The following is a 25,669-nucleotide window of genomic DNA, read 5'->3' as shown; positions in this document are numbered from 1 at the left end:
TGTTGAAAACTTCAAATTTGTTCTTTATGGTTATTAAAGATTCCTCATGTAGAATAGTGAGATTTTTCTGAATACAGATATATATACTATATTACTTTACAGATTTAAAGATATGAACAAATTAAGTGATCCATTAAGTCGATTTTAAGTCAAAAGCTCCTTTGGTCCTGAATGCTTTTAAATAAGTACTGGATATTTTTGTCAAGCCACAAGGTGGATTGACGAAACAAAAGGAGACAAAAAAAAAAAAATGGGAAGAGAAAACTACTATAGAAAGTAGGAAAAGAAAGTAGAATAAAACTGGTTAAAACCTCAGTGCCATAAAAGGCTAGCTAAGATATTTCATCCACACAGCTCTTAAAAAATTTATAGTTTTTAGTACCACCTAGCTCTCAAGAAATTTAGTTATGATGTTTAGTAACTGTTTTGCAAATAGCTAATATAACCATTGAGTGATTCAGTTTGATATTTTCAATATCTTTTACATGTTCTTTGATCTGTTTTCAAATGGGGGTCGTAACAGTTTTCATTATCCTGAAAGTTATTATAAAGATTGGCAAATATTTTTTTATTAATAAATTCTTTGAATAAAAGAATCTATGAATGAAAACCATGGTTATTATTATTTTGGTAATTACTATTTAGCAGGAAAAGTAAATTTAGAATTTGAAATGCTATCTTTTGTGTTTCATTCACAGGCTGTAGAAGAAGAAGATAAGATGACACCTGAACAGCTGGCAATAAAGAATGTTGGCAAGCAGGTGAGGAGTACTGTAATAGGTTATACATTCTTATAACAACGTACTCTTATAGAGTAAAAACATTTTAGGGCCTGTGGGTTTGTTTTTTTTTTTCCTGTTCACTTTCTGTTTTTCTTTTGTCATGCAAATATACTAATTTTTTAGAGCCACTGAATTTATTTGATGTCAAATTCTGTTTGCTAGCTATAAAGAATAAATCAAAAACTGTACCTATGACATACTATATTTAGTGAAGGTAATTTACTAGGAATAAATTAAGACACTTATGTCCCGAGTTAACGTTTGCAGTATTATTGTTGAAATACATTAAGTAAGAGAACTAAATGGTAGATTTACCTCATCTATACTTTTTAATGATATTTATTGATAATGTAGGTAATATACTTGAGAAACCTTATAACTTGTGGTTATACTGTGTGAAGAAAAGGGGGTTTTAAGTATTTGTTCTTTCACTTTTTTGAGATAAATATGTTTTAGTCTTATTAGCTGAGGGTAGGGGGAACATACCAACCAATTAAAGGAATCTACAGATTAATTAGTCTGTTTTTTAAAGAATGTTGATTACTTTTTTTCGTTTCATGGAACATGGTTATCATATTGCTGATGTTGGCAGAATCTTGATATTTCAGATGCAAGACACTAAGCTGTCTTTGCTTTCAGCCATCCTACCATATGCTCTGATCCCATCACATCTCACAAGCTATGTAGGTTTGGGCCAGGACCATTCTTGGATGGGAAATCTCTAAGAATCACCCAGCTGCCATAAGAAGTAATATAGATAACTGATAAATGAGTTACCAATTCACTGTAAAACCAATTACTTCAACAGAGTTGTAGGGGCAAAGGTCTGATTTTATCATATATCAGAAATGAGGAAATCATCTCAATACATTTTGAATATTATAATTTAAAAACAAGTACCCCAAAAATCAAAGTGAAATACAGTTCATCTTATTTTCTCATCTTATATGATAGCCTTGCTGTCTTTTTTTTTTACCACTTATTTTAAAATGTATTATTAGATCGCCAATTTCGAGCCTTTATCCTTCATAGAATTTGAATTTGAATAAATTGCTTTCTGAGGCTGCAGTTTCTTGAGGTGGAATTTAGTTAACAGAAGCAAAATAAGGATAAAAGTAAAACTGAAAACTACATAATTGACAAAGTTTAATAATCAAGACAATGTTTTAAAATGTAGTAGTATCTCAATGGTTTAGCCCAGCTTATGGCAAAAGGAAAACTTTAAAAATTGATTTAAATCTGTATCTTTTTCCCTTGCCAGTTTTGCTCAATATTTGTACCAAAAATGCATTAAGGCTTATTTCTGGACTGAAATGTTGTAATAATAATACTCTGGTCTAGTCACTTGAAATTATTTGTAGCATGTTGTATCTCTGGGTTGTTTAAAGAGGTCAGTGTATTGAAATTATAGGTTAGAAAAGCGCATTCAGTTTTTTCTCAACCTTTTCACTAAGCCCAAATGAAAAGCACATCAAGAAATAATTTCAGTGATGGATATTTGTAAAGTGAAGAATATTGGGCATTTTGGTAATGCTCATGAGAAACTAAAGATTTAAATTATTGTTGTGTCCGGTATGTATCCTTTATTTCAAAGCTTTCAAATTTAATTAAAATTCTTAACCTCAAACATAAATAAAACATTTTAATTATTACAGTGCTGTTTTAACTTTCATTTTTAACGGTTTCAAAATAGATTTAACTAGTTTAAAGAAAGGCACCTATGTAATTTCCAAAATAGCTGCATGAAACATTCTTAACATTTTAGAATAGATACAAATTGTATTTAAGTTTTTCAACCACAGTGACTTTTGATCCAAGAATATTTTCTGAATCGTTTAAAACACTTCCTGAAGTATTGAAATTATTCAAAATCCTTATTTATATCAAGATGCAAAGAAAGAGTGATAGGCATTCACATTATACTTTTGTTTATTTGTATGTCTTCTCTAAATAAAACACTCCCTCAGACATTTTATTTAAAAATGTGAACTGCCGAGAATACATACAGACATGTAAACATACATAAATATGCTTCTTAAAAAATCATGTTGATTGTGAGCTTTATAGAATTAGGTGTTACTGTTTATAATAATCTCTGATATGGAGTTATAGCATTGATTGTATAAATCAATCTTAACACTGAGTCATTTATTATTTTATTAGGTTTTTTTTTTTTTTAAAGACTTAGAACCCTAAGAATGTAACAATATATTAGGGAAGTTGAATTATGAAATATGTAAACATTTAGGCTTCTTTCTTAATTTCATCACTACTAAAAAAAAAAATCTAAGTAATTATATGCCAATAATAAGTCTTTGTTTCTCTTCCTTTTAGGATCCCAAACGTCATTTGGAAGAACATGTGGATGTACTTATGACTTCAAATATTGTCCAGTGTTTAGCAGCTATGTTAGATACTGTCGTATTTAAATAAAAAAAAAAAAATGCAAAAAGCTTTTAGTGAAACTTTCAGTACATAGTCCTCTCTTGTTCCTAATGCTCAAAATCAAGACACCTCGGCAGGTGTGTGTGGTTAAATGTATGACATCTGGCATCGTTTGCAGCACTGCAACACCTTCAGTCTCAGTTGTGCAATTACGTCTGTTTCTTTAGTCAAGGGTCTTTGCAGATTCCAAAGTTGTACAAGAACACATCAAAATGGACACATTTTGTTAAGATCTCATTTAATATTTGAAGAAATCAGTAGCACAAATATATTTTGATTGTTGCTTACAAAATAAAATGCATTTACAACCCAAGTCTCCTGAGGTCTTTTTGGCACTGGGTGGAATTGTCAGAATAACATTTGACAGTGCTTTAGAATCTCACACAAAGATGTTTCCCTTTGCATTGTAAGATCTCATAACACATAAAACAGTGTGATAGCAAAATTTCACAAATGCAAAATGATTGCCATTAAAAAAAAAACAATTGCCATTAATGAGTGGCTACCTCATTAGTGAGTAATATTAAGAGTATTTCTCAGGGCCGGGGAAATGGCTCAGTAGAATAAGCACTTGCCTGGCAAATGCAAGGGCCTGAGTTCAATCCCCAGTTCTGCAGAAAAAAGAGTATTTCTCACAAGTTAATATTGTATATTGAATATACTGTTAATAGGTTATGTGGTAGAGACTTCAGAGGAGTATATTTAAGAAAAAGAAAAAGGGGGAAGTTTTAATTTAGACTCATTGTGTTTTTTAAAAAGTACATTCCACTAGTGGTTTTATTTTTTTTAATTTTTTTTTCAAAGTGATAAAAATTGTAAATTTTATGTTATATCTATTTCCCCACAATTTAAGTACAGAGAACTAAAAGGAACTTCTGGACAGAGAAAATACATTATCTGAAAGAAAACATTCACTGAATGGACTTGATAACACTGAGTCCTGTGGGAGGGAAAGTGTGTTACACTGCTTTCCATCACTGTGACAAAATACCTGCGGCAATCAATTTAAAGGAAGAAAGGTTGGTTTGGGCCCATGATTTCAGTCCATTGTTTGTTGGCTGTATTGCTTTGGGCCTGTGGCCAGGCTGAGCATCATGTCCACCAGTGGTTTTAAAAGTGGAACTTGGCTACTGGAAATTCCACCAGATTGTTGTCTAAGATAGTGTTAGAAGGCCTAGTGTCTTTGAAGTAAAATGAGGAAAGTAGTCATAGTGTGGGTTTAATACTTCTTTTCAAATTAGAAGTAATAAGTTATGATAGAAACATTTAACTAGTGGCAATTTTTATAGATGACTTCAACCCATAGCCTTTGAAGTTATTTTTGCTGTATGAGAGTAACTGTCCCTGCTAATAATACTCATGGCATGACACTGTACTGAGTACTCCCAGCAGTATGGCAAAACTCTGGAAATAAAGATTTGATTCTAGACCTCACCTTTCCTTGTGAACATACAGTGAGACTCTTTCTAAAACTGTATGACAGGAAAGTTCTACTTAACCTCAAATTTTGATTTTTGGAGTGCTGTGGTAGGCTCGATTACTATTCTATTTCAACAGTTGGAGGCTGCTACTGGTTGCCTACTGAAGTTAGCAGAGACCAACATGGACATGGCTTAAACTCTCAGGATGTCATTTTTGGAATAAGAGATTCTGAGCAGTTTTTAAAAATGTAATGATAATACATTTTATGTAGGACATATACATCTAAATTAATTGGGATTATATGTAGACACTTAAGTACAGGATGCCATTTTTCCTATGACTTAATTCAAACTTTGGTGCAGGATCTTCGATTTAATTTTTCCCCTTTAAAATTGTAGGGCTGGGAAGATAGCTCAGTGGCATAAGCACCTGCCTGGCAAGCACAAGGTCCCAAGTTCAATCCCTGGTACCTAAAAAAAAAGTTCTATAATGCATTTCACATTTTTTACTGAGAAATGAGGTTTTTTTTTTTTTTTTTTCCTGTTGTACAGTTTGCCCTCACAAGAAAGTCTCCATATTTCAAAGACTTGTCTCAGTATTCAGATTGAAAAGATGCTTGTTTGTATTTATTTTTATTTTTTTTGGCGGTACCAGGGATTGAACTTGGGCCTTTGCACTTGCCAGGGAAGCAGTTACTCCACTGAGCCATCTCCCTAGCCCCCACAGTGCTTATCTTTTGCCCTTACTTGATCATTTGATTTTTCTGAAATCCTACATTCCATTATTTCCTCTCTCTTGGTTCTTGTTGGAGATCGTCCCAGTTTCAAAACCTTGTCAGAATTCGTCCAACAACAAAAAACCAACAAAACAGTATCTTTGTAGACCTGTAGTGGATCAGAATGAGGTGGCTCAGGGAACACGTTTGTTCCTTAGAACATAACAGCTATTTTAGCAGCAGCCCAGTGCTCCAGGGCCAGTTAGGCATTGAAACAACCCGTTAAGCTCAACAAGCTATTTAGTACTGTGTGTGTAGGCACGTGCATGTGTATTTTACTGTTACCCCCCAAACAGTTAAAGCAGCTCTAGAAACAAGCTGCTACAGATGTGCCTGCTTTCCTATCAAACTAGTGTGAAAGCATGGATAACTTCTGTGATCTACCTTGACTGACAGCATCTGAATCTGTGGAAGTATGAACTACATGCACAGAAATCTAAGCCTCACCCCAGATCTACAACCACAAGCAAGAATCCTAGTGTGGTTCATAAGTACTTTTATTTTTTGAGAAGGGGTCCCACTATGTACTTCAGGCTCCCCTTGAACTCACTTGTGTAAGCCAGGCTCACCCTGAATTTGTGGCGATCTTTCTGCCTCATTCCCCAAGTGCTGGGATTACAGGCATGTGTCTCCATACCTAGCTCCTATGCACTGAAAAAGAAATACTAGACTACAGAAGTAGTTGCGATCCAGAGGAAAGTCTTTATTTTTCGTTTTCAGCACATTTAAAGTCAAGACAGCATACATGGATTCTGTATTTACTCCTGGTTGTCTGATGTGGGTCAGAGTATGCATTTACCTTGCAGTTCTGAGAGAAGTGTACTCAGTCCTTACCTGTCCTCTTAAACACCTTAACATGTCACTATAGCATTCTTCAATTCTTGAAAAGCCAGCTCAAAATGCCAGGAATAGCAAAGTCTCAAAAAGGCCCAGGTGGTGTCTCACCTCCATACTCAGGCTGTGCCGTCTGAGGACCGAGCAGGACAAGGTGGGGCGCAGCGGAGGGCGCTGCACTGGGGGCAGGAGTTCATGATGGAGTTCAGAACCGAGGTGGCCAAAGTGGGGCTGAAGTCTCCTGCGCACAAAGGCGAGAGAAGGAAACGCAGCAGAACCTGTCAGGTAGTGTAGCTTGGCCTCCTCCCCCGCCAACCCGAGACTGCTTGTTTGTGAAGCATCCACCCAGAAGCTAAGATTTGCTTTCGAAGGGAAAAGTGGGTTTGGCTTTATTTTTCCTCCCAGAAAAATTGCCTCGACTTGAGTCTGCGACATCTGGTCCCTGACCTCCACGGCCACGGTCCGCCTGCGCTGGGCCTTGCCTGCGGCGCCTTGCTGGAGGCCGCAGCTGGTGCCCAGCGCAGCCCGAGCGTCCAGCCCGCTTCTCAGGGCGGCGCAGTCTGGGCACAGACCACTCGGTCTACCACACTGCTCTGAGTTTTACCACAGCCGCGAAGCGGCGAAATTGGTAAAAGCACTCCCCGCCCATGCCCGGACCCACCCGGTGTCCCTATGGCCTCGCTCTCCTAAGGAAGCTGTTTTAGCCCAAGGAAGCAGACGCGCACTGGAAGGCGGAGGCTCCACCCGGCCTAGATGCGCAGGCCGCGCCTGTGCCAGGAAAGAGTGTGCGCCTCTGGGTGGTCGCCAGGCGCTCCCTGCCTCTGGGGCGGAGCCCGCCCGCCTGTCGGCCACCTCGCTGGACCGCAGGGAGCCTTGGCGTTGCGCTCCTCCTCCTCATTCACGCGCGGTTCGGCGTCAGGAAGGAAAGCCGCGGGAAGGCAGGTTGGCGACTGCCAGGCCGAGAAACCAGTTTGGGGAGGATGCAGCCTCCGCTGCTCACGGTGCTTTGATACAGGCCAATTCCTGGGCTTCTCTAGACAGGTAGCGAGGACATCTCCCTTCACCTCGGAGTTGCCTTGGGCCTCCTGCTATGTTTATGTCACCACCCCTTTAAATTGTTTTTCTCTTTTCTTCCTTAGAATTTTCCTCCTTTTACTACTGGCATGGATTCTTTTTCTCCCCTACAGATTATATAAACATCATACACACACACACACACACACACACACACACACACACACACACAGAGAGAGAGAGAGAGAGAGAGAGAGAGAGAGAGAGAGAGAGAGAGAGTATTCAGTAAGATCACTGCCTTGATACCACTTCCACTCTGTCTCCCCAGATCAGCGCTTCTGGAGAATCCCTTTGCACCGGGGATTCAGCCCTCGCTTTTCCTAGCCAGGCTTTTGAACCTGTCGCTAAGTCAGTACCTTTGAGAGAAGGAGTACAGTGGGACTGGAAAGCTGCATAGTGCCCACCCACAGTTAGATGCTCTTCGAATAATCTGCGACCAAGTTCGCTGATAAAATATTTAGTAAAGACCCGGTAAACATCACTGCAAATACATTAAAGCACTTCAGGCCAACAGCTTATGATTATTTCAAAACTTAAAAAGGAGATCATAGATTGTTACTGTTTCTGTGCTCCACCAAGAAATCGAACCACCTTCCCGAGGTGGGTGGATGGGTGGGTGAGTTGCTGCTTCTCATCCCCACTTCTCCCCTCCTCCAGCTCATCACTGTGACTCTCAGAGGCAGTGATTTATTTGTGTCTGTATGTAGTTTTAAGGGTGGGGGATGGAGTCGGGGTGTCAAGGACACGTAGGACCTGCTCACAAGCACCGGTTCAGGTGTTGTGTGCTTCTGTATTGACTGGAAAAGGCAGACTCTGGAACTTTCACAGGGCGAGAAGAGGCCACCGGCTCGCGCTTTGTATACTTTGCACTTGAAATCGTTACATTCAACTGAATATTTGGCTCATTCAGATCTGAAAAGTCTCCTAGCATCATCGAATTCCCTCCTCCACCCCTCTGCTCAAAAGGGGGGAAGGAGGAAGGTAGGGAAAATGTTTAGTAAATTGTACATCTTTGAATCTTCCTAAAGCAGTGGTCACAAAGCTTAAAGGTGACACAACAGAGCTCACTTAAACCACACATTCCCCACCCCCCAAGCCAACAATAAAATCATCCCCTTCAATTTGCCGTGATCGTCGCGACCAGGAGCCAGGTGATTATCCTAATTAATGTCTATCTAATTAAATTACTGTCAGCAGTTAACCAATGGCAGGAGCCGTTTCATCGGCTGCACAAGCAGCGAGATCAAAAGTGAGCCTTTTCTGATTGCTGCATAGTGTCAATTGGCCAATCTCTTCTCCCAGGGAAAAAAAAAAAGTAAATCAAACCTTTGAGGAGCATTTGCTGGTTGAAGTGCTTTCTGTCTAGTGAGGGGGTCTGTGGATTTCTAGTTTATGATAAATAGGACTTTAAAAACCAGGGACGGGAGGGCGAGCGTTCAGGTTCTAGAGCTATGCAGCTGGAGCATTGCCTTTCTCCTTCTATCATGCTCTCCAAGAAATTTCTCAATGTGAGCAGCAGCTACCCACATTCAGGCGGATCTGAGCTTGTCTTGCATGATCATCCCATTATCTCGACCACTGACAACCTGGAGAGAAGTTCACCTTTGAAAAAAATTACCAGGGGGATGACGAATCAGTCAGATACAGACAATTTTCCTGACTCCAAGGACTCACCAGGGGACGTCCAGAGAAGTAAACTCTCTCCTGTCTTGGACGGGGTCTCTGAGCTTCGTCACAGTTTCGATGGCTCTGCTGCAGATCGCTACCTCCTCTCTCAGTCCAGCCAGCCACAGTCTGCGGCCACTGCTCCCAGTGCCATGTTCCCGTACCCCGGCCAGCACGGACCGGCACACCCCGCCTTCTCCATCGGCAGCCCCAGCCGCTACATGGCCCACCACCCGGTGATCACCAACGGAGCCTACAACAGCCTCCTGTCCAACTCCTCGCCGCAGGGCTACCCCACGGCCGGCTACCCCTACCCGCAGCAATACGGCCACTCCTACCAAGGAGCCCCGTTCTACCAGTTCTCCTCCACCCAGCCGGGGCTGGTGCCTGGCAAAGCGCAGGTGTACCTGTGCAACAGGCCCCTTTGGCTGAAATTTCACCGGCACCAAACGGAGATGATCATCACCAAACAGGGAAGGTAATGCTACATTCTGGGCTGCCGCTGGTCCAGACATGGCCCGCTCAGGTTGTCACCGCCGCGGCAGCGACGATTTGGGGTCGGGAGCGGAGTGGAAGGCGCTCTGGGGCGCCCTGGAGTTGGCTAGTTTTGGAAGAGGGGAAAGTGAAAGGGATAACCGTCAAGGTGATAATGGTAAAGGGAAGCCGCTGTACCAACGCGGTTGGAGAGCCAGTCAGTGGCCGGAGAAAGGTGAGCTGGAGGAAGAGCGCCGGCCGGCTGCGGGGAAGGGAGGGACGCAGCAGCCCGTAATTGCGGACAAGTGGCGACGCAGGTCGCCGACCTCGCTCTCCACCTGAGCGGCGGTACCTGCGACCCCCACTCCAGCTCTCTCGCTGCTCTCCCCGACTTCGGTCCCACTTCTTTCCCTCTCCTACCACAGCTTTTCTAGACCGGCGAGCATCCGTTCATCTGTGCTTGGAGAACAAGTTTTGCTTTGCTTCTGGCGCCCCGCTTCTAGCATTTGATCTTTAACATATATTTTCTTTTTTTCCCTTGTTTTCTTCCCCCCTTACTTTAAACAGGCGCATGTTTCCTTTTTTAAGTTTTAACATTTCTGGTCTGGATCCCACGGCTCATTACAATATTTTTGTGGATGTGATTTTGGCGGATCCCAATCACTGGAGGTTTCAAGGAGGCAAATGGGTTCCTTGCGGCAAAGCGGACACCAATGTGCAAGGCAAGTCCTTCCAATTAACACGTTTTCTTGACACTTATTTAGGTGAGAATGATTAATTAAAGCCTTTGTGGACTGGCATGAACGACTTTTAAAACGATCGGGCCAATGACTTCTTAAAGGAGACAAGAGGGACAAGGGAACAGACTGAACGTGAGAAGGGGGAGGATTATGCAAAAGCTATTTTAATCATCCCCAGTAATAGGAAGAAAGCACGATCTAAAAAAGCCCAGCTAATGGGCCTCACACTGGAGTAAGGTGTGTGTGTGTGTGTGTGTGTGTGCGCGCGCGCGCGCTGCATGCTGAGGAGTTGGGACTGGGCAATGGCCCGCGTTTATATAAACAACGTATTTCTTTCTCTAGGAAATCGGGTCTATATGCATCCGGATTCCCCCAACACTGGGGCGCACTGGATGCGCCAAGAAATCTCTTTCGGAAAATTAAAACTTACGAACAACAAAGGAGCTTCAAACAACAATGGGCAGGTCAGTGGCTCAAGGGCTCCTCTCTCAGTCTCTCTCTCTCTCTCTCACACATACACACACACAAACGCGCGCACGCGCGCGCGCACACACACACACACACACACACACACTGCTTTCACCAATTTAAAAAGGCCAATTGAAGCTAGGTACTTTCTTTGATTATTAAAAACACTTTAAATTTTTATATTTCCACTCACCAAAATTATATTCTATCTGTAGAGTTGCACCTACCCCGCCCCCGCCCCCTCTGCTCAAGTCCAAGTTTCCAACTTTCCTAAGTGCAAATGAAAGGAAACCCCCCAGATCTGCAGATTCCAGAAAATCTTTGTTCCTCAGAAAAGGAAAATTTAGGAACTATACAAGGCCCGAGGAAAGGCGATGGGTTTGGTTTTTCTCCGGTGCCCAGAGAATCCTCGCTTCTAGAGGTGCGAGGGCCAGTCGGTCCGCACCCAGGCGAGTCCTGGGGACAGAAATTGGGGCTGCGGGCTTCCGCGTTTGTGACTCGGCCCTAGGCGAGGACAGCAGCCCTGAGCCACGCGACAGAGACCGAGCGTTAACGCGCCGCCCGCCGTTCTCCTTTCTCCTCGCCGGACAGATGGTGGTTTTACAGTCCTTGCATAAGTACCAGCCTCGCCTGCATGTGGTGGAAGTGAACGAGGACGGCACGGAGGACACCAGCCAGCCGGGCCGCGTGCAGACCTTCACCTTCCCGGAGACTCAGTTCATAGCTGTCACCGCCTACCAGAACACCGATGTAAGGAGGCCGGGGCTGGGCGCGCTGCGGGCTGTGCAGACTCCTTTCGTACTCTCGGTCTCAGGACCCTCTGGGACTCTGGGGCGCTAGCGGCATTAACATCTGCAACAGCTGGAGCATTCGGAGTATAGGGCTAGGAACCTACTAGGCACCTTCCCTCAAAACCGACCTGGTGGGGGAAAGGTTTCCCATTTGCCACCCCCCCCACACACACATGGGTCACCCAGCCCAGCTGTGATGTGGCTAGGATTTCTGGGGCCTCTTGTTTTGGAAGACTTAAGTTAGTCTTCCAAGTAGAACAAATTAAAATTCTTAGACGACCCTCTTTCAAAAGAAGCAGATCTTCCTGTATTTTATTCTTAGCAAGGCTTGGGAACTAAAAAATGTCTTTAAAAGTCTCAGAATTGATAAGTGAAATGAACAAACATTATTACCGTTCTGAGGTATCAGAAAGAATATATATATATATATATATATATATATATATATTACAATAAGTCAAGTTCCTGGGAACTAAGGAGTTTTGAGCTTCATCATTATTTACATGTTTGCAAAAACTGATGTTAGTGGCTAACTGGGCTATTAGTAGTGATAGAGATTCTTGTGTTTGTTATTATCATTGGAAAATACCAAAAATGAAAACATTTAACTCAAACCTGATTTTGAGATACTATTGCTGGATCCTCAGAATTTGAAGCAGAAGCAATTAACCTTAAATTATAGCAAAAAACTAAAAAATAGGCAGCATTTGGAGGTGAATTCAAGTTCCCCTTAACAATTTCTGTTTGTGCATTGTAATAAGTATTTTTAAACTGTGAGTTTGAGCCAATTTAGAACATAGATTGAGATCATTGAAAGTGATACTTTAGTTTTTGGCACCATTAATTTAAATACATTCCTCAGAAGTTTTATGATGCTTTCACTTTTTTTCCTTTTCATCTATTTTCTGAAATGTTTCAGTTAGGAAAATATCGGTAATAAATGAAAATGTAGGCTGTGAGCCCCTGTAAGAAGTGATAGATGATAAAGTTGTAAGCATACAAACTTGCTATATAGGAGGTGAGATTACAGTCATCATTTTTTTTCTTTCCTAGATCACACAACTGAAAATAGATCACAACCCCTTTGCAAAAGGATTTCGGGATAATTATGACACGTAAGTAATTTTGCCTGTTCCTTCTTAAATAGTTGTAGAATTGACCTTTAGGTCAAGGGTGGATTGTTGTGTCTTTTGGAAGCAAAAGTGCATAAGGACAGAGTTGTTAGAGCCCACCCACCCCATTTTGTTTTTCCTCTCTGATGACCTTGTGGCTTGGTATTTGGGTTTGGTCAAAGATTTCCTCTGTCTATGTTTAGCTTTCCTGAGAATTACAAAGTTGTTGGCGGCCTCTGGGGCTGGCTGGCTGGGGAAGCTGCCCCGGTTCCCATTCGAGTGTCGTATGTGGCGCTGCAGATGCTCAGCTCAGATTGTCTGTGTCTGAAACGGGCAATTCTGCCTGAAAGTGCATGTGGCTCTGGCAGTTGTTGCAGTCTCCTTGGCATATGCGACTTTTATTTACCCATTTCCAAGTTTTGTGAAATAGCATTTCCTGTGCAAGTTTACTGTGGACTGAATAAAAATGTGCACCCATCACAGGAGATTTCATGAGCAGAACCACTGTGACAGTGATTTCAGGCTTTGGAAAGGACTAAGATACTGTTGCTATCTATTATTTATAAACTTAAGAAGACTATTTTCTCTAATCTTTTGCATCTGTATTTTAATTAAATATTAATTTCTTTTATTCAGATCTCCCTCATCTATCTCTGTTTTCTAGCACAAGGCTATTTTCTGTGGGCAGTAGTAAGTGTAAACTGAATGTTTCTGGGCTTTATCTGGGACTTTCAGTTAGGGCCAGTCATGGTACCTAACAGTTCAGATAGTGTTACACAGCAAAATGTAAATCCAGTTTGTGGGAGTTTGTCCACCTTTTCTGACTGTAAAAGAGAAGGGTTCATGGTTTTGAGTGAGTGCTTGGAGTAGAGTTCAAAAGTCGAAGCTATCTTTGACTACATTAAATGTGTGGAAAGTCAGGTGGCTGCCTCTATTAAATCTCCAGGTAGATATTCATCTTCCAATTGGTATTTTATAGCAAACTGAATGGAGAGTCATTGATATCCTGACTATATATCCCTCAAAAATAGTTCAAGGGAAGTAAAGGGAAGTAAACCTCCTCAGCATGATTTTCTGGAATACAAGCTTGACTATTGTCATGAAAAGTTGGGCCCAGCACAGTGGAAAGAATTCGGCCAAAGAGACCAGAGATGTTGGAGAGGAGTCCTATAGATTTTGAGCTTTTAATTCTGCTGTGAACATCTGTTCAAAAGCATTTTATTTGCATGAATCAATTCAGTAATCTCATGTGGGTTGGGACCTGGCTGGGCATCTAAACTGTATCTGTTACAGACCGCTTTTTACCTTTTAAAAATATTGTGGTGGTTAACAGAGGAGATATTTGTAACTTGCTAGTTATGTTCCCTTCCTGCCTCCCTTGACTACTCTCATTTGAAACTGGAATTAAATTCCAGGAGGAAGATTTCATGTCGCAGGTAGAATGCACCTGAACAACTCTCATCTGCTTCTCTTCTGCGTGGCTTCTCTTGGAAACGCCACCTCCCTTTTTAAAATCACTATACATTTTTCATAAAAAAATCTATCTATACAAAAAGTACCTTGGGCTTTTAAAGGATAGGGAAGAGTTGAGTGGTTTTGACACTCTTCCCTCTTTTATGTTAGTTATTTGGGAATGGCTTGGTTTTGGAGAAATAAAGAGAGGCATGAGTTCAGGGGGTACTAGGAGGTTGCTTGGCCACTCACCAGGGAATCTCCTTCCTAAAGGATTAAGGTCTGACAAGACTGAGGCTCTCCTTCAAAACAGTCTGTTGACTAAAGATTAAAACACTTATGTGTGAGTTAAATAAAAAGGGAAACATGTGTGTATGTGTATGAGAAAACACTTATAATCTTCATCCAATCCCTGGTTCCCTCTCCATTCTAATGGGATTTTTCTAGGCTCAGGGCCTAAAGTTAATTTTTATTTTATCTAAGGTAATTCCCAAGAACACAATTCCTTTTGGTGATTGGACAAGTTATTTAACCTTGCCTCACTTTCCTCATTAATAGAATAAGATAATAATAGGACCTGAAAGGACTTTGTGAGTAAAGTAAGTTTCTATCTGTACAACCCCACAGACAATAGTACCTGGCACCTATCAGCTCCATTAAGGTTAGTCATAGATTGCTAAGAGGAGATTGAGAATTACTCTAAGAATGTGCCCTTAATTTTTGCCAATAATGCATGAAAAGCTGGATAGAGAAAGTGAGAATAAAGACTATGTTTTAAAGAATTTTATTGGAGCTGGAGTTGTAGTGATGAACTTGTTTAGCATGCTGTAAGGTCTTGGGTTCAACCCCCAACACTTTCCCTCCAAATTATTGATTGATGACTGTTTCCAAACAACTCTTGTTTGCTTGCATGGATAGAGGTGGGGGTTAAAGGCTCACGAATGGGGAACAATGGGAAAAGTACCTAGGAGATCTCCAGTGGCTTTCTGAAGGCTGGCCTTTGGGCAATACTTATCTGGAAGTGTGCACCTCCAGCCCCCATTCTAAAAATGAGCAGAGAAATCATTTGTACAATCAAATGGACACAAGAGGTCTTAAAAGGGTGCAGACAGCGGGTACCTTGGTTAGAAATTTTGCTCAGAAACCCATCACAAAGGAAAGGCCCACTGGGCCTCTGCTTCAATGTGTGTACCTGAGCTGCAGGCGCAGGGCACAAACCCTAGCTGCGCTCCTCTCTGGGGACCTGTACTTCACAAGAGATCTTGGGAAGAGGGAAGGAAGCCTTCCACTGGATGCTCTGTGTCCTGCTTGGCCCCTTTTGTGATCCCACTATTTCTGTTGGTTAACACGCAGGTCTGTGACCTTTTGTACTCTCCATCCCTGTATGGCAAGTGCGAGTTACAGATGGAAGGAGTGGGGGTGGGTGCCCATGGAGGTGGCTTCCCCTGCAGCGCCCTACAGGTGCCTACGTCCGCGCCACGCCTGGGTTCTTTCTTTCTCCCTCCCTCGCAGGATCTACACGGGCTGCGACATGGACCGCTTGACCCCATCGCCCAATGACTCTCCGCGTTCGCAGATTGTGCCCGGTGCCCGCTACGCCATGGCCGGCTCTTTCCTGCAGGACCAGTTCGTGAGCAACTACGCCAAGGCCCGCTTCCACCCGGGCGCGGGCGCGGGCCCCGGGCCGGGCACAGACCGCAGCGTGCCGCACACCAACGGGCTGCTGTCCCCGCAGCAGGCCGAGGACCCCGGCGCGCCGTCGCCTCAGCGCTGGTTCGTGACGCCCGCCAACAACCGGCTGGACTTCGCGGCCTCGGCCTACGACACGGCCACGGACTTCGCGGGCAACGCGGCCACGCTGCTGTCGTACGCGGCGGCGGGTGTGAAGGCGCTGCCGCTGCAGGCCGCGGGCTGCACCGGCCGCCCGCTCGGCTACTACGCCGACCCGTCGGGCTGGGGTGCGCGCAGCCCCCCGCAGTACTGCGGCGCCAAGTCGGGCTCCGTGCTGCCCTGCTGGCCCAACAGCGCCGCGGCCGCCGCGCGCATGGCCGGCGCCAACCCCTACCTGGGCGAGGAGGCCGAGGGCCTGGCGGCCGAGCGCTCGCCGCTGCCGCCGGGCGCCGCCGAGGACGCCAAGCCCAAGGACCTGTCCGACTCCAGCTGGATCGAGACGCCCTCGTCCATCAAGTCCATCGACTCGAGCGACTCGGGGATTTACGAGCAGGCCAAGCGGAGGCGGATCTCCCCCGCGGACACGCCGGTGTCCGAGAGCTCGTCCCCGCTCAAGAGCGAGGTGCTGGCCCAGCGGGACTGCGAGAAGACCTGCGCCAAGGACCTAGGCGGCTACTACGGCTTCTACTCGCACAGCTAGGCCGCCCGCCGACGCCGCTTCCCCGCGCCCCGCTCCCGCGCCCAGGCCCCCTCGCGCGCCCTCGCGTTGTTGCGTTTGACCCTCGGCGACCGTCTGCAGCGATGCGCGCGGGTCGCCCTCCCTGGGGTTAACCTCTTTGCACAGCCGTCTCTGCAGTTAGCGCACCGTCCTTCAACTTTGCTGTAGACCTTTGGGTTTCCAACGTACTCTCCTAACACATCCTCCTGCCTTCATCTTTTTCTCACCCCCTCCTTCTCTTTCTTGTAAGGAAACTCCTCACCCTTAGGAGACCTGGGCAGACCTGTCAGGCAGCAGCGATTCCGACCCGCCTTGTCTCGGCCTCTCCATTAACCATAAGACGTTGACTCTAGAACCTGGACCCACCCAGCGCGTCCTTTCTTATCCCCGAGTGGATGGATGGATGGATGGATGGTAGGGATACTAATAATTTTAGTGGAACAAAGCCTGTGAAATGATTGTACATAGTGTTAATTTATTGTAACGAATGGCTAGTTTTTATTCTCATCGTTAAGGCACAAAACCAGTTCATGCTTAACCTTTTTATTCCTTTCCCTTCTTTGCTTTTCTTTTTTCTTCTCATTCTTTCTCCTTTCTATTTTTGTGTGAGATAATTAAAAATAGTCTAAGAGGCTCTGGAAACATGAAATACTCCATAGTGATGGTTTTCTCACTTCTCCTCAATTAGTTGCATGACATAATAACCAGGTGCCCTAGTGCACACAAATACCTAAGGAGAATCCACCCAAACACCTGTAAAGGATAGGTGTCTGTTCATAGGCAAGTCGATTAAGTGGCATGGTGCCTGCAAAGCAAAGTTAACTGGAGTTGTATGTTTTCCTCCCTTCCTTCTGAATAGAATAGCTCGACATCAGCAATATTATTTTGCCTTATTTGTTTTTCCCCAAAGTGCCAAATCCATTACTGGTCTGTGCAGGTGCCAAATATGCTGACAAACTGTTTCTGAATATCTTTTCAGTCCCCCCCTCCACCTTTATATGCTGTAAATCTTTGTAATGAATACTCTACTAATGATATAGATGACTGAATTGTTGGTAACTATAGTGTAGTCTAGTGAAGATGAATTGTGTGAGTTGTATATTTTACTGCATTTTAGTTTTGAAAATGATATTCCCCCACTTAGAAACAGCTGAAATTTGACTTCCTTGGGAAAACACTAGCATTAATGCAAGTAAGACTGATTTTCCCCCTCTAAGTCTTGTTATCTTTGATAAGGCACATTAAGCCCCCTGGAAATAGATTAGTAGGATTTCTAATGTTGTGTAGCAAGCATACTTTTTTGTATCTTAAAATTAATGTGAAATATGCATCATACACAATATTCAATCTAGATTCCAGTCCACGGGGGAAGTTTTTCCTAATAGGAATTCAGGGTCTAAACGTGTGTATATTTTGGCTCTTCTGTAAATCAAATGTTGTGATTTTTATATTTGTTTTGTTTTGTCTGTGAACTGAATAATTTATACAAGTACACACTCCATTGAGAAACGTTTTGTTTTTTGCTCGTTTGTATTGTCTGTGTATAACAAGTAAAATAAACCTGGTAAAACGCTAACTATGGTGTTTGAAAGCAGTTTACAGTTTGAAAATAATTTAATTATTATAGTTGATTGCTTTTAAGGAGTAAGGAAGGCTAGCTTGTCCCCACTCTGATACAGGACAATGTGTTTAATGGGAACCACCTCCTGTTTCTGCCTTGAATTCCTTTTCTAGCACTATCACGAGTTGCCTTTTCCTTTTTATTTACACTTATTTAGGTCTCTATGAGTCAAGTTTCTCCTTACTGCGCTCATTTTTTTTCTAGGAAAACATATGCACTTCCTTCATATCTCTCTGAAGTTGGAAATGATTCGAACAGGAAAAGTAAAGTCTTTATAGAAGAAGTTAAGAATTCCTTTATATTTCACAAAGAAAGGTGGGAAGCAGGAGGCGGCAGGCGAGGGTAGGGTGCAATTTTAAAGCGAGTCAGGATAGTCTGTTGACCGCAGATGTCGAAAATTGTGGTTTTACCAGGAGGCCTTGGAGGTGAGTGGAGTCTGTAAATGCAAACAAAATGGCCTACATTTCTTGAGTGATTTCGGCGAATTGTGTAGGGACAAAGATCTGTAGAAAAATCTAGTGGAATGACTAGTTTGAAACTCTGAGATTAAAATTTACTTTGGGAGCGACCTGGAGGTCGCTAATCTATCCCTCTATGGTGGAATCCCTTGGGTCAATCCTATTCAAACCAGATTCCCCACCCCTTGAAAATAAATGCAGAAAAGGGGAATTTCATCCCGGAGCGCTGCACCAGAGATGGTGTCAGGAGAACTCTGCCTTCACCTTCTGCCTTTAGAAGCGATTTTTAGGTACTTTTTGTTTCCAAAGAACGGCGATTTAGGATAGAGGTAGAAAATAGTCTAACATTCTTGATTAATCTGGGTAGGGCTCAAGTTATGGGTCTATATTTACCACCACCTAGAGACTGTCCTATGCCCCTTTTGCAGTTTGACAGATGTAAAGAGGCGTCGAAGTTCTAATGAAAATAAAAATTAGAGGGAGAATGAAAATGACTAGGCTTCCCTGGGCAATTCCACCACTAGACGGCGTTTCGTGGAGTTTTGCCTGCCACGCAGAAAAGCGATAACTGATTTTCCTTTGTGTTTCCTTCTCTCTGCCCACATCTAAGAACTAAAGAGGACGCAAAGTACAAAGCACTGTGCACCTAGCGCGCGGAGCGGCGCGGGGCGTCGTGCAGTAGCTCTCGCCCCGCCCGCGGCCCTGACCCACCGCCCCCTACGGCCCCGAGGCGGCGCTGGCGCGAAGCCCGGAGCGCGGGGCCGGGGCGTGAGGTCAGGGCACGGGCGCCGGCCCGGCCAGGCCTGCAGCTTGCGGCGCCGCGCGGGCCTCGGGGCAGGGTCCCCGCGAGCCGAGGAGTCGGTGTCGTGTGCGTGCACGAAGCTCCTAGCAGCCGAGGCTAGACTGATTTCACAGGAACGTAGTGCCTTGTACTGAGACGCGCGTTAGCTGCTATTAGGAAGCGCGGAAAAAAAATGGGGGAGGTCGTTTCCCTTGCAGCGCTGCCACCATCTGCTGTGTGGACTGAGTCAGCGTGAGGTAAATGTGCAGCCACGCGCTCCCCTCGGGGGCAGCGCGTGCGCTTCCGGGCCCGCGAAACACGCTCCCGCGAGACCCGTCTCCTGGCGCCCGCGAGGCCGGCGTCGGCTAGGCGCCCCGCCGGGGTCGAAGGCCAATGCGGCCGCGGCCGGCCGGGGCTGTGGTCTGCGCGGCCCAGGGGACGTCGAGGGCAGGCGGCGGGCGAGCCGGGTCTGAGCACGTAGAGGTGCGGTTCGGGCCGAACACCTGCAAGAAGGACAAAGGAGAAAGAAGGCGAGCACGCGGGGAGCGCTTCCCGCCGGCTCGCGCCTTCCTGCCGCCGCACGCGGCCCGCGCCATCTTTCCTCGGGCAGGCGGCGCGGGGTCCGCAGCCAGACGTGTGGGCCCGGCCGGGCTCTGCTGCTCCCGTGGGCCGCGCCGGGCCTGGCGACCGCGGGGCCTGCACCCAGCAGCCCTCTGGGCCGGCCCGCGCTGACCGACCTGCTGGCCTCCAATTCGGACTGCTCTTAAGAACCCAAGTTCCGCGGCCCAGCTCCGACCGGTAGCCCTGCGGGACCCGCGGGGCTCCGAGCCCGGGCCTCGTGCCGCCCACAGTGCTGGTTGGCGCGGGAGCATGCCACTCTTACTTCTTTGGCCCTGAGTCTTGAAAGGGTGGCCACGAAGCAGGTGAGGAACAACAGCGTTGCTGACTTTGAGGCCGTTTATGTTTCCAGAGAATTTAAAACGCGCTCCTTGGGCCGAGGTGTTCAATTTAGGAATCATTTTATAAAACATTCTGTGGGCCCTGAAGGGCGGCACCTTCGTGTGTGTGGCTGTAAGTTGTCACGTAGACACAGAAAAAAGAGTAGGACTTAAGATTTTGTATTGAACAACACTTATTTAGGTTCCTTTGGAAGACCCAGTAGACAAGCTGGTGTCTGAAGTCCTCAGTAACTTTGAGGCCTACAATTTTAGAAATGCTTAGTTTGCTCTGGTATGCTAGCAGAGACTTTAGGCCACCTGAGTCTATGTGAATGGTCCATGTTAACGAAGAGCTTTACTTTGTCAGAACAAGATGAGGCACTCACAACAGCTGGACAAACAGGGCAAGATTTTAGGCATTGCGTTATTTGTGGTTTCTTTCAGCTTTGAGAATTATATGTCTTCTTGGTTCCCATTTTCGGCTTGTATTTAGGTTGCCACACACTTACAAATACGTTCATTTGAAAGAAAACCTCATTGCTTTCACAATAAAGTAAACTTGATGGTGTACAAGTCATTGGTCTCATTGGAGCTGATTATATCTGCCTTGCATGTATTTTACACCCACAGTATGGTTTGTAGCGGTGTTCAAGGCATGGCGTGAAAATTTTGATTTGAATAGTTCCATTAAAGCAATGGGAAAAAAAAAAAAAACCCACCTATGGCTTAATAGACCTTCTAGTGATAGCTCCCCTTCTTACTATGTTAACTCTGAAATAAATATGTAATCCAGTATTAGGAACATGGCATTTAGAAGACCCTTGCTGGTAGTATTTAATTTAATAAACATACTAACTGTGACATTATTAATGCAATGAAGCTTGCACCACAAGCTGCTTCATTCAGGTTGTTTGACCTCTTATCACTAGATTCCTTATAAACATATTTTACAATTTATAACTTGAATTGTGTTTTAAAATTATTTTGGACTTCAACTCTTTAAAAATACCTTCACAACGGGGAATTTGTTTCTTATACAAAGCTTTATATTTGGCTATCATTGCATATCTTTTATAAAATGTAAGAGGAAATTTCAATAGGAAGAGCATCTTTAGAGATATGCCTCTTACTGTTTTAGCCAATACATTTATTTTGCTCCCAACACTATTAATAGAGAAAAAAATTATGGGATTAAGTTACATACAGAGCAAGACATGACTATATTTTGATGATTATATTTTTAAGAAATGCCAAATTACACTTTCTGCAAAAATAAAACAAATCTTTTATTGGGTTTGGTGTTTCTAATAGGTCTATATAGGTTTAGGGTTAGTATATCTCTGTTAGCAAAAGTATACTGTATGGGAAAAATTTTTCATTTGGTCTTATTTCAGGTGCCTAAAAGAAAAGAGTCAACAGTGTTCTTAAACTATATGGTCTTTCTAACTCACATTTAAACTTTCAAGATGTAGTTTTCATTTATTTTGCCATTCCTAGTATGAAAGGAAAGGCATTTTTCAATCTTAGGAAAATTCAGAAGCAATTTTTTGGTTCTCAGTTAATTCAGTTTCATCTTAAAAGTTCAAATTTAGCAAAGCACATGTTCCCTTGTTCGTGCCAAGTGTGATAAAAACTAGTCGAAAAATAAAACCATTGCAAACAAGTAGAACACTGCACTCCACTGCACACTATACAGGCCACATCATTTCTAGATCTGATGTCACTGCTGACTGGGCTGCCATTTTTGAGTACATGTAAGTCAGCCTTTGAAGGTTGATAGAAGGCACTACTGCTTCAGATATGTGTATTTGAGTTGTGTATTTGAAATATACTATTTGAATAGCAATATGCACACCCAGGAACTTTCAAACATTTGCCATCTCTAACAAAAGTTCATTCTTGCAAGAGCCCTACGTGTTATTTTCTCTCACCATATTAGAATATAATATTTTTCTTGCTTATATCTAACGTGGGAATAAACAAAGTCACCTGTACCTCTTTGTAAGGTAGTCAAATTATAACTTTTTGGATTAGTTTAGTCTCTGTTTATAGTATTGAGCTATCACATATATATTCAGTTTAATTTTGAACTTCAATTAATAAAATATACATTTCATGTTATTTAGCTTCAGTTTAGGCCTTCTGCAGTTAACACAGACATTTTATAAGAACTCAGTTATATAGGTTTCTGTTATTTCAGATGGCTCTCTCAGTTGGGAATTTGCCGAAGTCCAAAACATTACTTCTAATTAAAATTGTTTCAAAAGTGTCTAGTACAAAACTTTTATAATCTGAGGTGTTTTTCAGTTGAAAGCTGTATTTTTGTATATAGCTTTACCACATAATGGCAGTGTTTATTATTCTGCACTTTCTGTGAGAAAATAGAAATTATAATGAAGACTTACCTTTTTACAGTTTACTTACCATTGAAATGCTATAGGTGTTATTCAACTAAAATCCTGGTTTTCTACTTCTCTCTTAATTTGCTAGTTTTTAAATGACTAAGTCTTAATAATTCTTAGAGCTTATTTACCTTTGGGATTCAATCTTAATTTATGCTCACATTCTGCTTTGTTCCTTTGGAGAAAGTCAGAGAAACATACTGACTTCCTCCTCAACAAATTTGTTCCTTCCTCCTCCAACTCTGCTCTCTTTCTGACACTCATATTGCCCTTGTTGACTCTCTTGCCAACAACTTTTTTTTTGAATCTGCTCTTCTTTTTTTTTCTCACGCTACCTCTTTCAACCTGAATCTAATAAAAAGATTAGTCATCATTTTGCTTATTATAGGTCTGAACTTCTCTGCTTTTCCCTGAAAGTAATTGTAAAGTTTTTGAGACAAACATCAGATATAACCCTTTTTATTTAACCCTACTCATACTTAAATAATATATTTTTTGTTTTTTCCCTATATGTTTCTAAAATCAGTTCATCTCTTCATAATTCACTTTTCTATTATCTTGTTTATATTTGTACTTATGAAAGGACCACCTAAAAATTTTAAACTCTTACTGGTATTTCTCATTACACATACGATTCTTAGCTATGTGAGGTACTGCATTTATCCATGATCTCTTTTGTACTTAGAATCCATTTGTCAGTGCTTTCTTTGATCCCATTCAATTCAACTTCCTCATTTGTGCAGACATTACAATCTTTCTTACTGTGTTCAGCACTGCACTGTTAACTAAATGCAGTGGCCTTATTACAGACTAATCGTTATTCTCTTAACTATTTTAAGTCATAATTAGCCCTTTGGGTGATTCAGAAGTACAGCTTCTGCAACTCCTTCACTTAGCCCTTCTTCCAGTTTTTCTCTGTGGCTTTCTGCTTGCTTGCTTATTCATTAATTCACTCATTCATTTTATAGGTTTATACAGGTCTGTTTTTCACAGGGTATCTCTTAATATATTCCTGCTAAGTAAATTTGCTAGATATATAACTTGTAATGTGGAAGAATGGGTGGGAGAAAGATTGGGAGTGTTGTTTTATGTGTATGTTCAACCCATTATCTGACAATCTTCACTTGATTATTTGTATTTCTTACAGACTAATGAATTTTAATTGACATTCTGCATTTTTCTATGTCTTTCTTTGAATTATCTGATACAAAGTCATGTTCTATTTATCCTTAATTTAAGTTTAACATGATGAAAAATAAAAAGGATTTTACAGAATTTTTATTAGAATTAATATAACCCCTTTCGAAGGTGGCAATATGAAGTATATATACCAACACCATTAAGGAGGGGATTTTATAGTTATATAACTATATATACTATATCTTATATCTTACTAACTGAATCTCTTTCTTTCCATATCTATGAACAGACAATCCCCCACCTAAAACCCAAAATATGAAACCTCAGGCCTCACAGATCATGAAAAACTGTTTTTGTTGCACTACTTCTTTGGAAAATTCTCTTCTGGAGTTTAAATGTAAAGTTACACACATTTTAAAATTTCATCTTCAGTTCTTTTTGCTTTAGAGTTAATTTTGAAATTATAAATGTGTGTATATGTGTGTGTGTGTGTGCACGCACACACACATAACAGCATGACATGATGAGTCTGGAGAACAGGAACATAAAATCAAGAAAAGGGATTTTTGATGCCGTTGGCATTCTGCTACCCTCAACACTATCAGGAGTGTGTTCCTTCAGGGTCTTCTGTTGTAATCTGAAGGGGAACCCTTTTAACAGTCTTTTATCTTTGAAAGTAATTTTTTTTTTTTTTTTTTTTGCGGAACCAGGGACTGAACTCAGGCCATTGTGCTTGCCAGGGAAGCACTTATTCTACTGAGCGATCTCCCTGGCCCCAATTCTTTACTTCCTAACACTAGGATCACACTTTAGGTTGATTGTTACTTAATTTGCATGTAATATTCTATTTTGGTAAGAAGTTGGTGATAATACACCATGTCAAAGTAATGTTTATATGAGATGACTAAAGATTTGTAGTTGGTGTCATGGATATTTAGTATGGAAAATGCAGATCTCAAAGGAACTTGGACTCTATTTGGATAGTAGAAAATACAGTAAACACAAGTAAGGCATTTGATGACATTTTCCACCCTTATTTGTAAAATGAAATTATAGTTAGATCTTTCAGATACCTTTCAGCTTTAAATAACTGCTGTTTTGTGAAACTCTGATTTTCTATACAGTTTGAATTAAAAGTGTGCTAGGGTAGAACTGGCACTTGAGCAGTGAGTGTCCTTCAGAGGAATAAGTACATGCATATACACACAAATTTTACAAAATAATTTTACCACATTACACACACTCTGATTTCTAAAAGTTTACATTGAATTTTGTTGAAAAGGAAATTGTGGCTATGACCCAATAAGTTGATTTCATGGTTCTCTAAGGGACAGTGGCTTAGTTCGAAAAGCATTACCATAGCAATGGTGTTAATTTGATTATCTTAGAACATCCTCAGTGTCCACTTAAATCTCTACTACAGTTTAATATTTGTTTTCTAGAATAATAGACTAAGGAAAATTGAGTGCATCACTTATTTATTTTTACTTTTTTATTTATTTTTTGAGACAACATCTTGTTATATAGTTCAAGCTGGCTCTGAGGCCCAGGCTGGCCTCAGATTCACTCCTCCTGTGCCAGGTTCCCAAGTGCTGGGATTATAAGCATGTGCCACCACACACAGGTTGAGTGAATCACATATTTAATAATCTGCTTGAGTACATAAATTCTTAAGAGGTGATTGGAAACAGAAAGATTATTCTTTATAATGTTCTTTCCATTATAAGTGGCAATTGAAAGAGCTTTTTAGGGGCTGGGGAGATGGCTCAGTGTTGAATAAGTGCTTCCCTGGCAAGAGCAAGAGCCTGAGTTCAATCCCTGGTCGTCCCCCCCCCCCAAAAAAAAAAAGAAGGAAAGAGATTTTTAAATATATCTTTCTTTGAGAGTGGTTTTTTTTTTTGTTGTT

At 42.4% G+C, this 25,669-nt stretch overlaps 2 protein-coding genes across 2 annotated transcripts in view; both read left to right on the top strand.

Annotated features, from left to right (window-relative positions):
• Positions 1–3,542, top strand: part of Psmd14 (proteasome 26S subunit, non-ATPase 14) — a 99,303-nt gene extending 95,761 nt beyond the window's left edge. Inside the window, exons 10-11 of the mRNA XM_004629884.2 lie at positions 699–761; positions 3,117–3,542. Coding sequence (XP_004629941.1) covers positions 699–761; positions 3,117–3,215 — 162 coding nt within the window. The 3' untranslated portion in view covers positions 3,216–3,542. The remainder of the gene's footprint in view (positions 1–698; positions 762–3,116) is intronic.
• A 4,995-nt stretch (positions 3,543–8,537) lies between these two features.
• On the top strand, positions 8,538–16,454 carry Tbr1 (T-box, brain 1). The gene is made up of 6 exons (XM_004629883.1): positions 8,538–9,475; positions 10,039–10,193; positions 10,554–10,675; positions 11,271–11,429; positions 12,524–12,585; positions 15,547–16,454. The coding sequence occupies exons 1-6, from the start codon at positions 8,784–8,786 to the stop codon at positions 16,403–16,405; spliced, it is 2,049 nt and encodes a 682-aa protein (XP_004629940.1). The 5' UTR covers positions 8,538–8,783; the 3' UTR covers positions 16,406–16,454.
• Positions 16,455–25,669: the final 9,215 nt, after the last annotated feature.

This window comes from Octodon degus, unplaced genomic scaffold (genome assembly GCF_000260255.1).
Source record: "Octodon degus isolate 3935 unplaced genomic scaffold, OctDeg1.0 scaffold00032, whole genome shotgun sequence".
NCBI classification, from domain to species: domain Eukaryota; kingdom Metazoa; phylum Chordata; class Mammalia; order Rodentia; family Octodontidae; genus Octodon; species Octodon degus.
The sequence above is the reverse complement of the archived record's forward strand: the minus strand, read 5'-3'. Positions and strand labels throughout refer to the sequence as shown.

Bases quoted from the DNA above. Each gene is read 5' to 3' on its own strand.
- Tbr1 (XM_004629883.1), top strand. From the start codon at position 8,784: ATGCAGCTGGAGCATTGCCTTTCTCCTTCTATCATGCTCTCCAAGAAA. The intron at 9,476-10,038 runs GTAATGCTACAT...TACTTTAAACAG, and splicing joins ATCATCACCAAACAGGGAAG to GCGCATGTTTCCTTTTTTAA. The intron at 12,586-15,546 runs GTAAGTAATTTT...CCTCCCTCGCAG, and splicing joins TTTCGGGATAATTATGACAC to GATCTACACGGGCTGCGACA.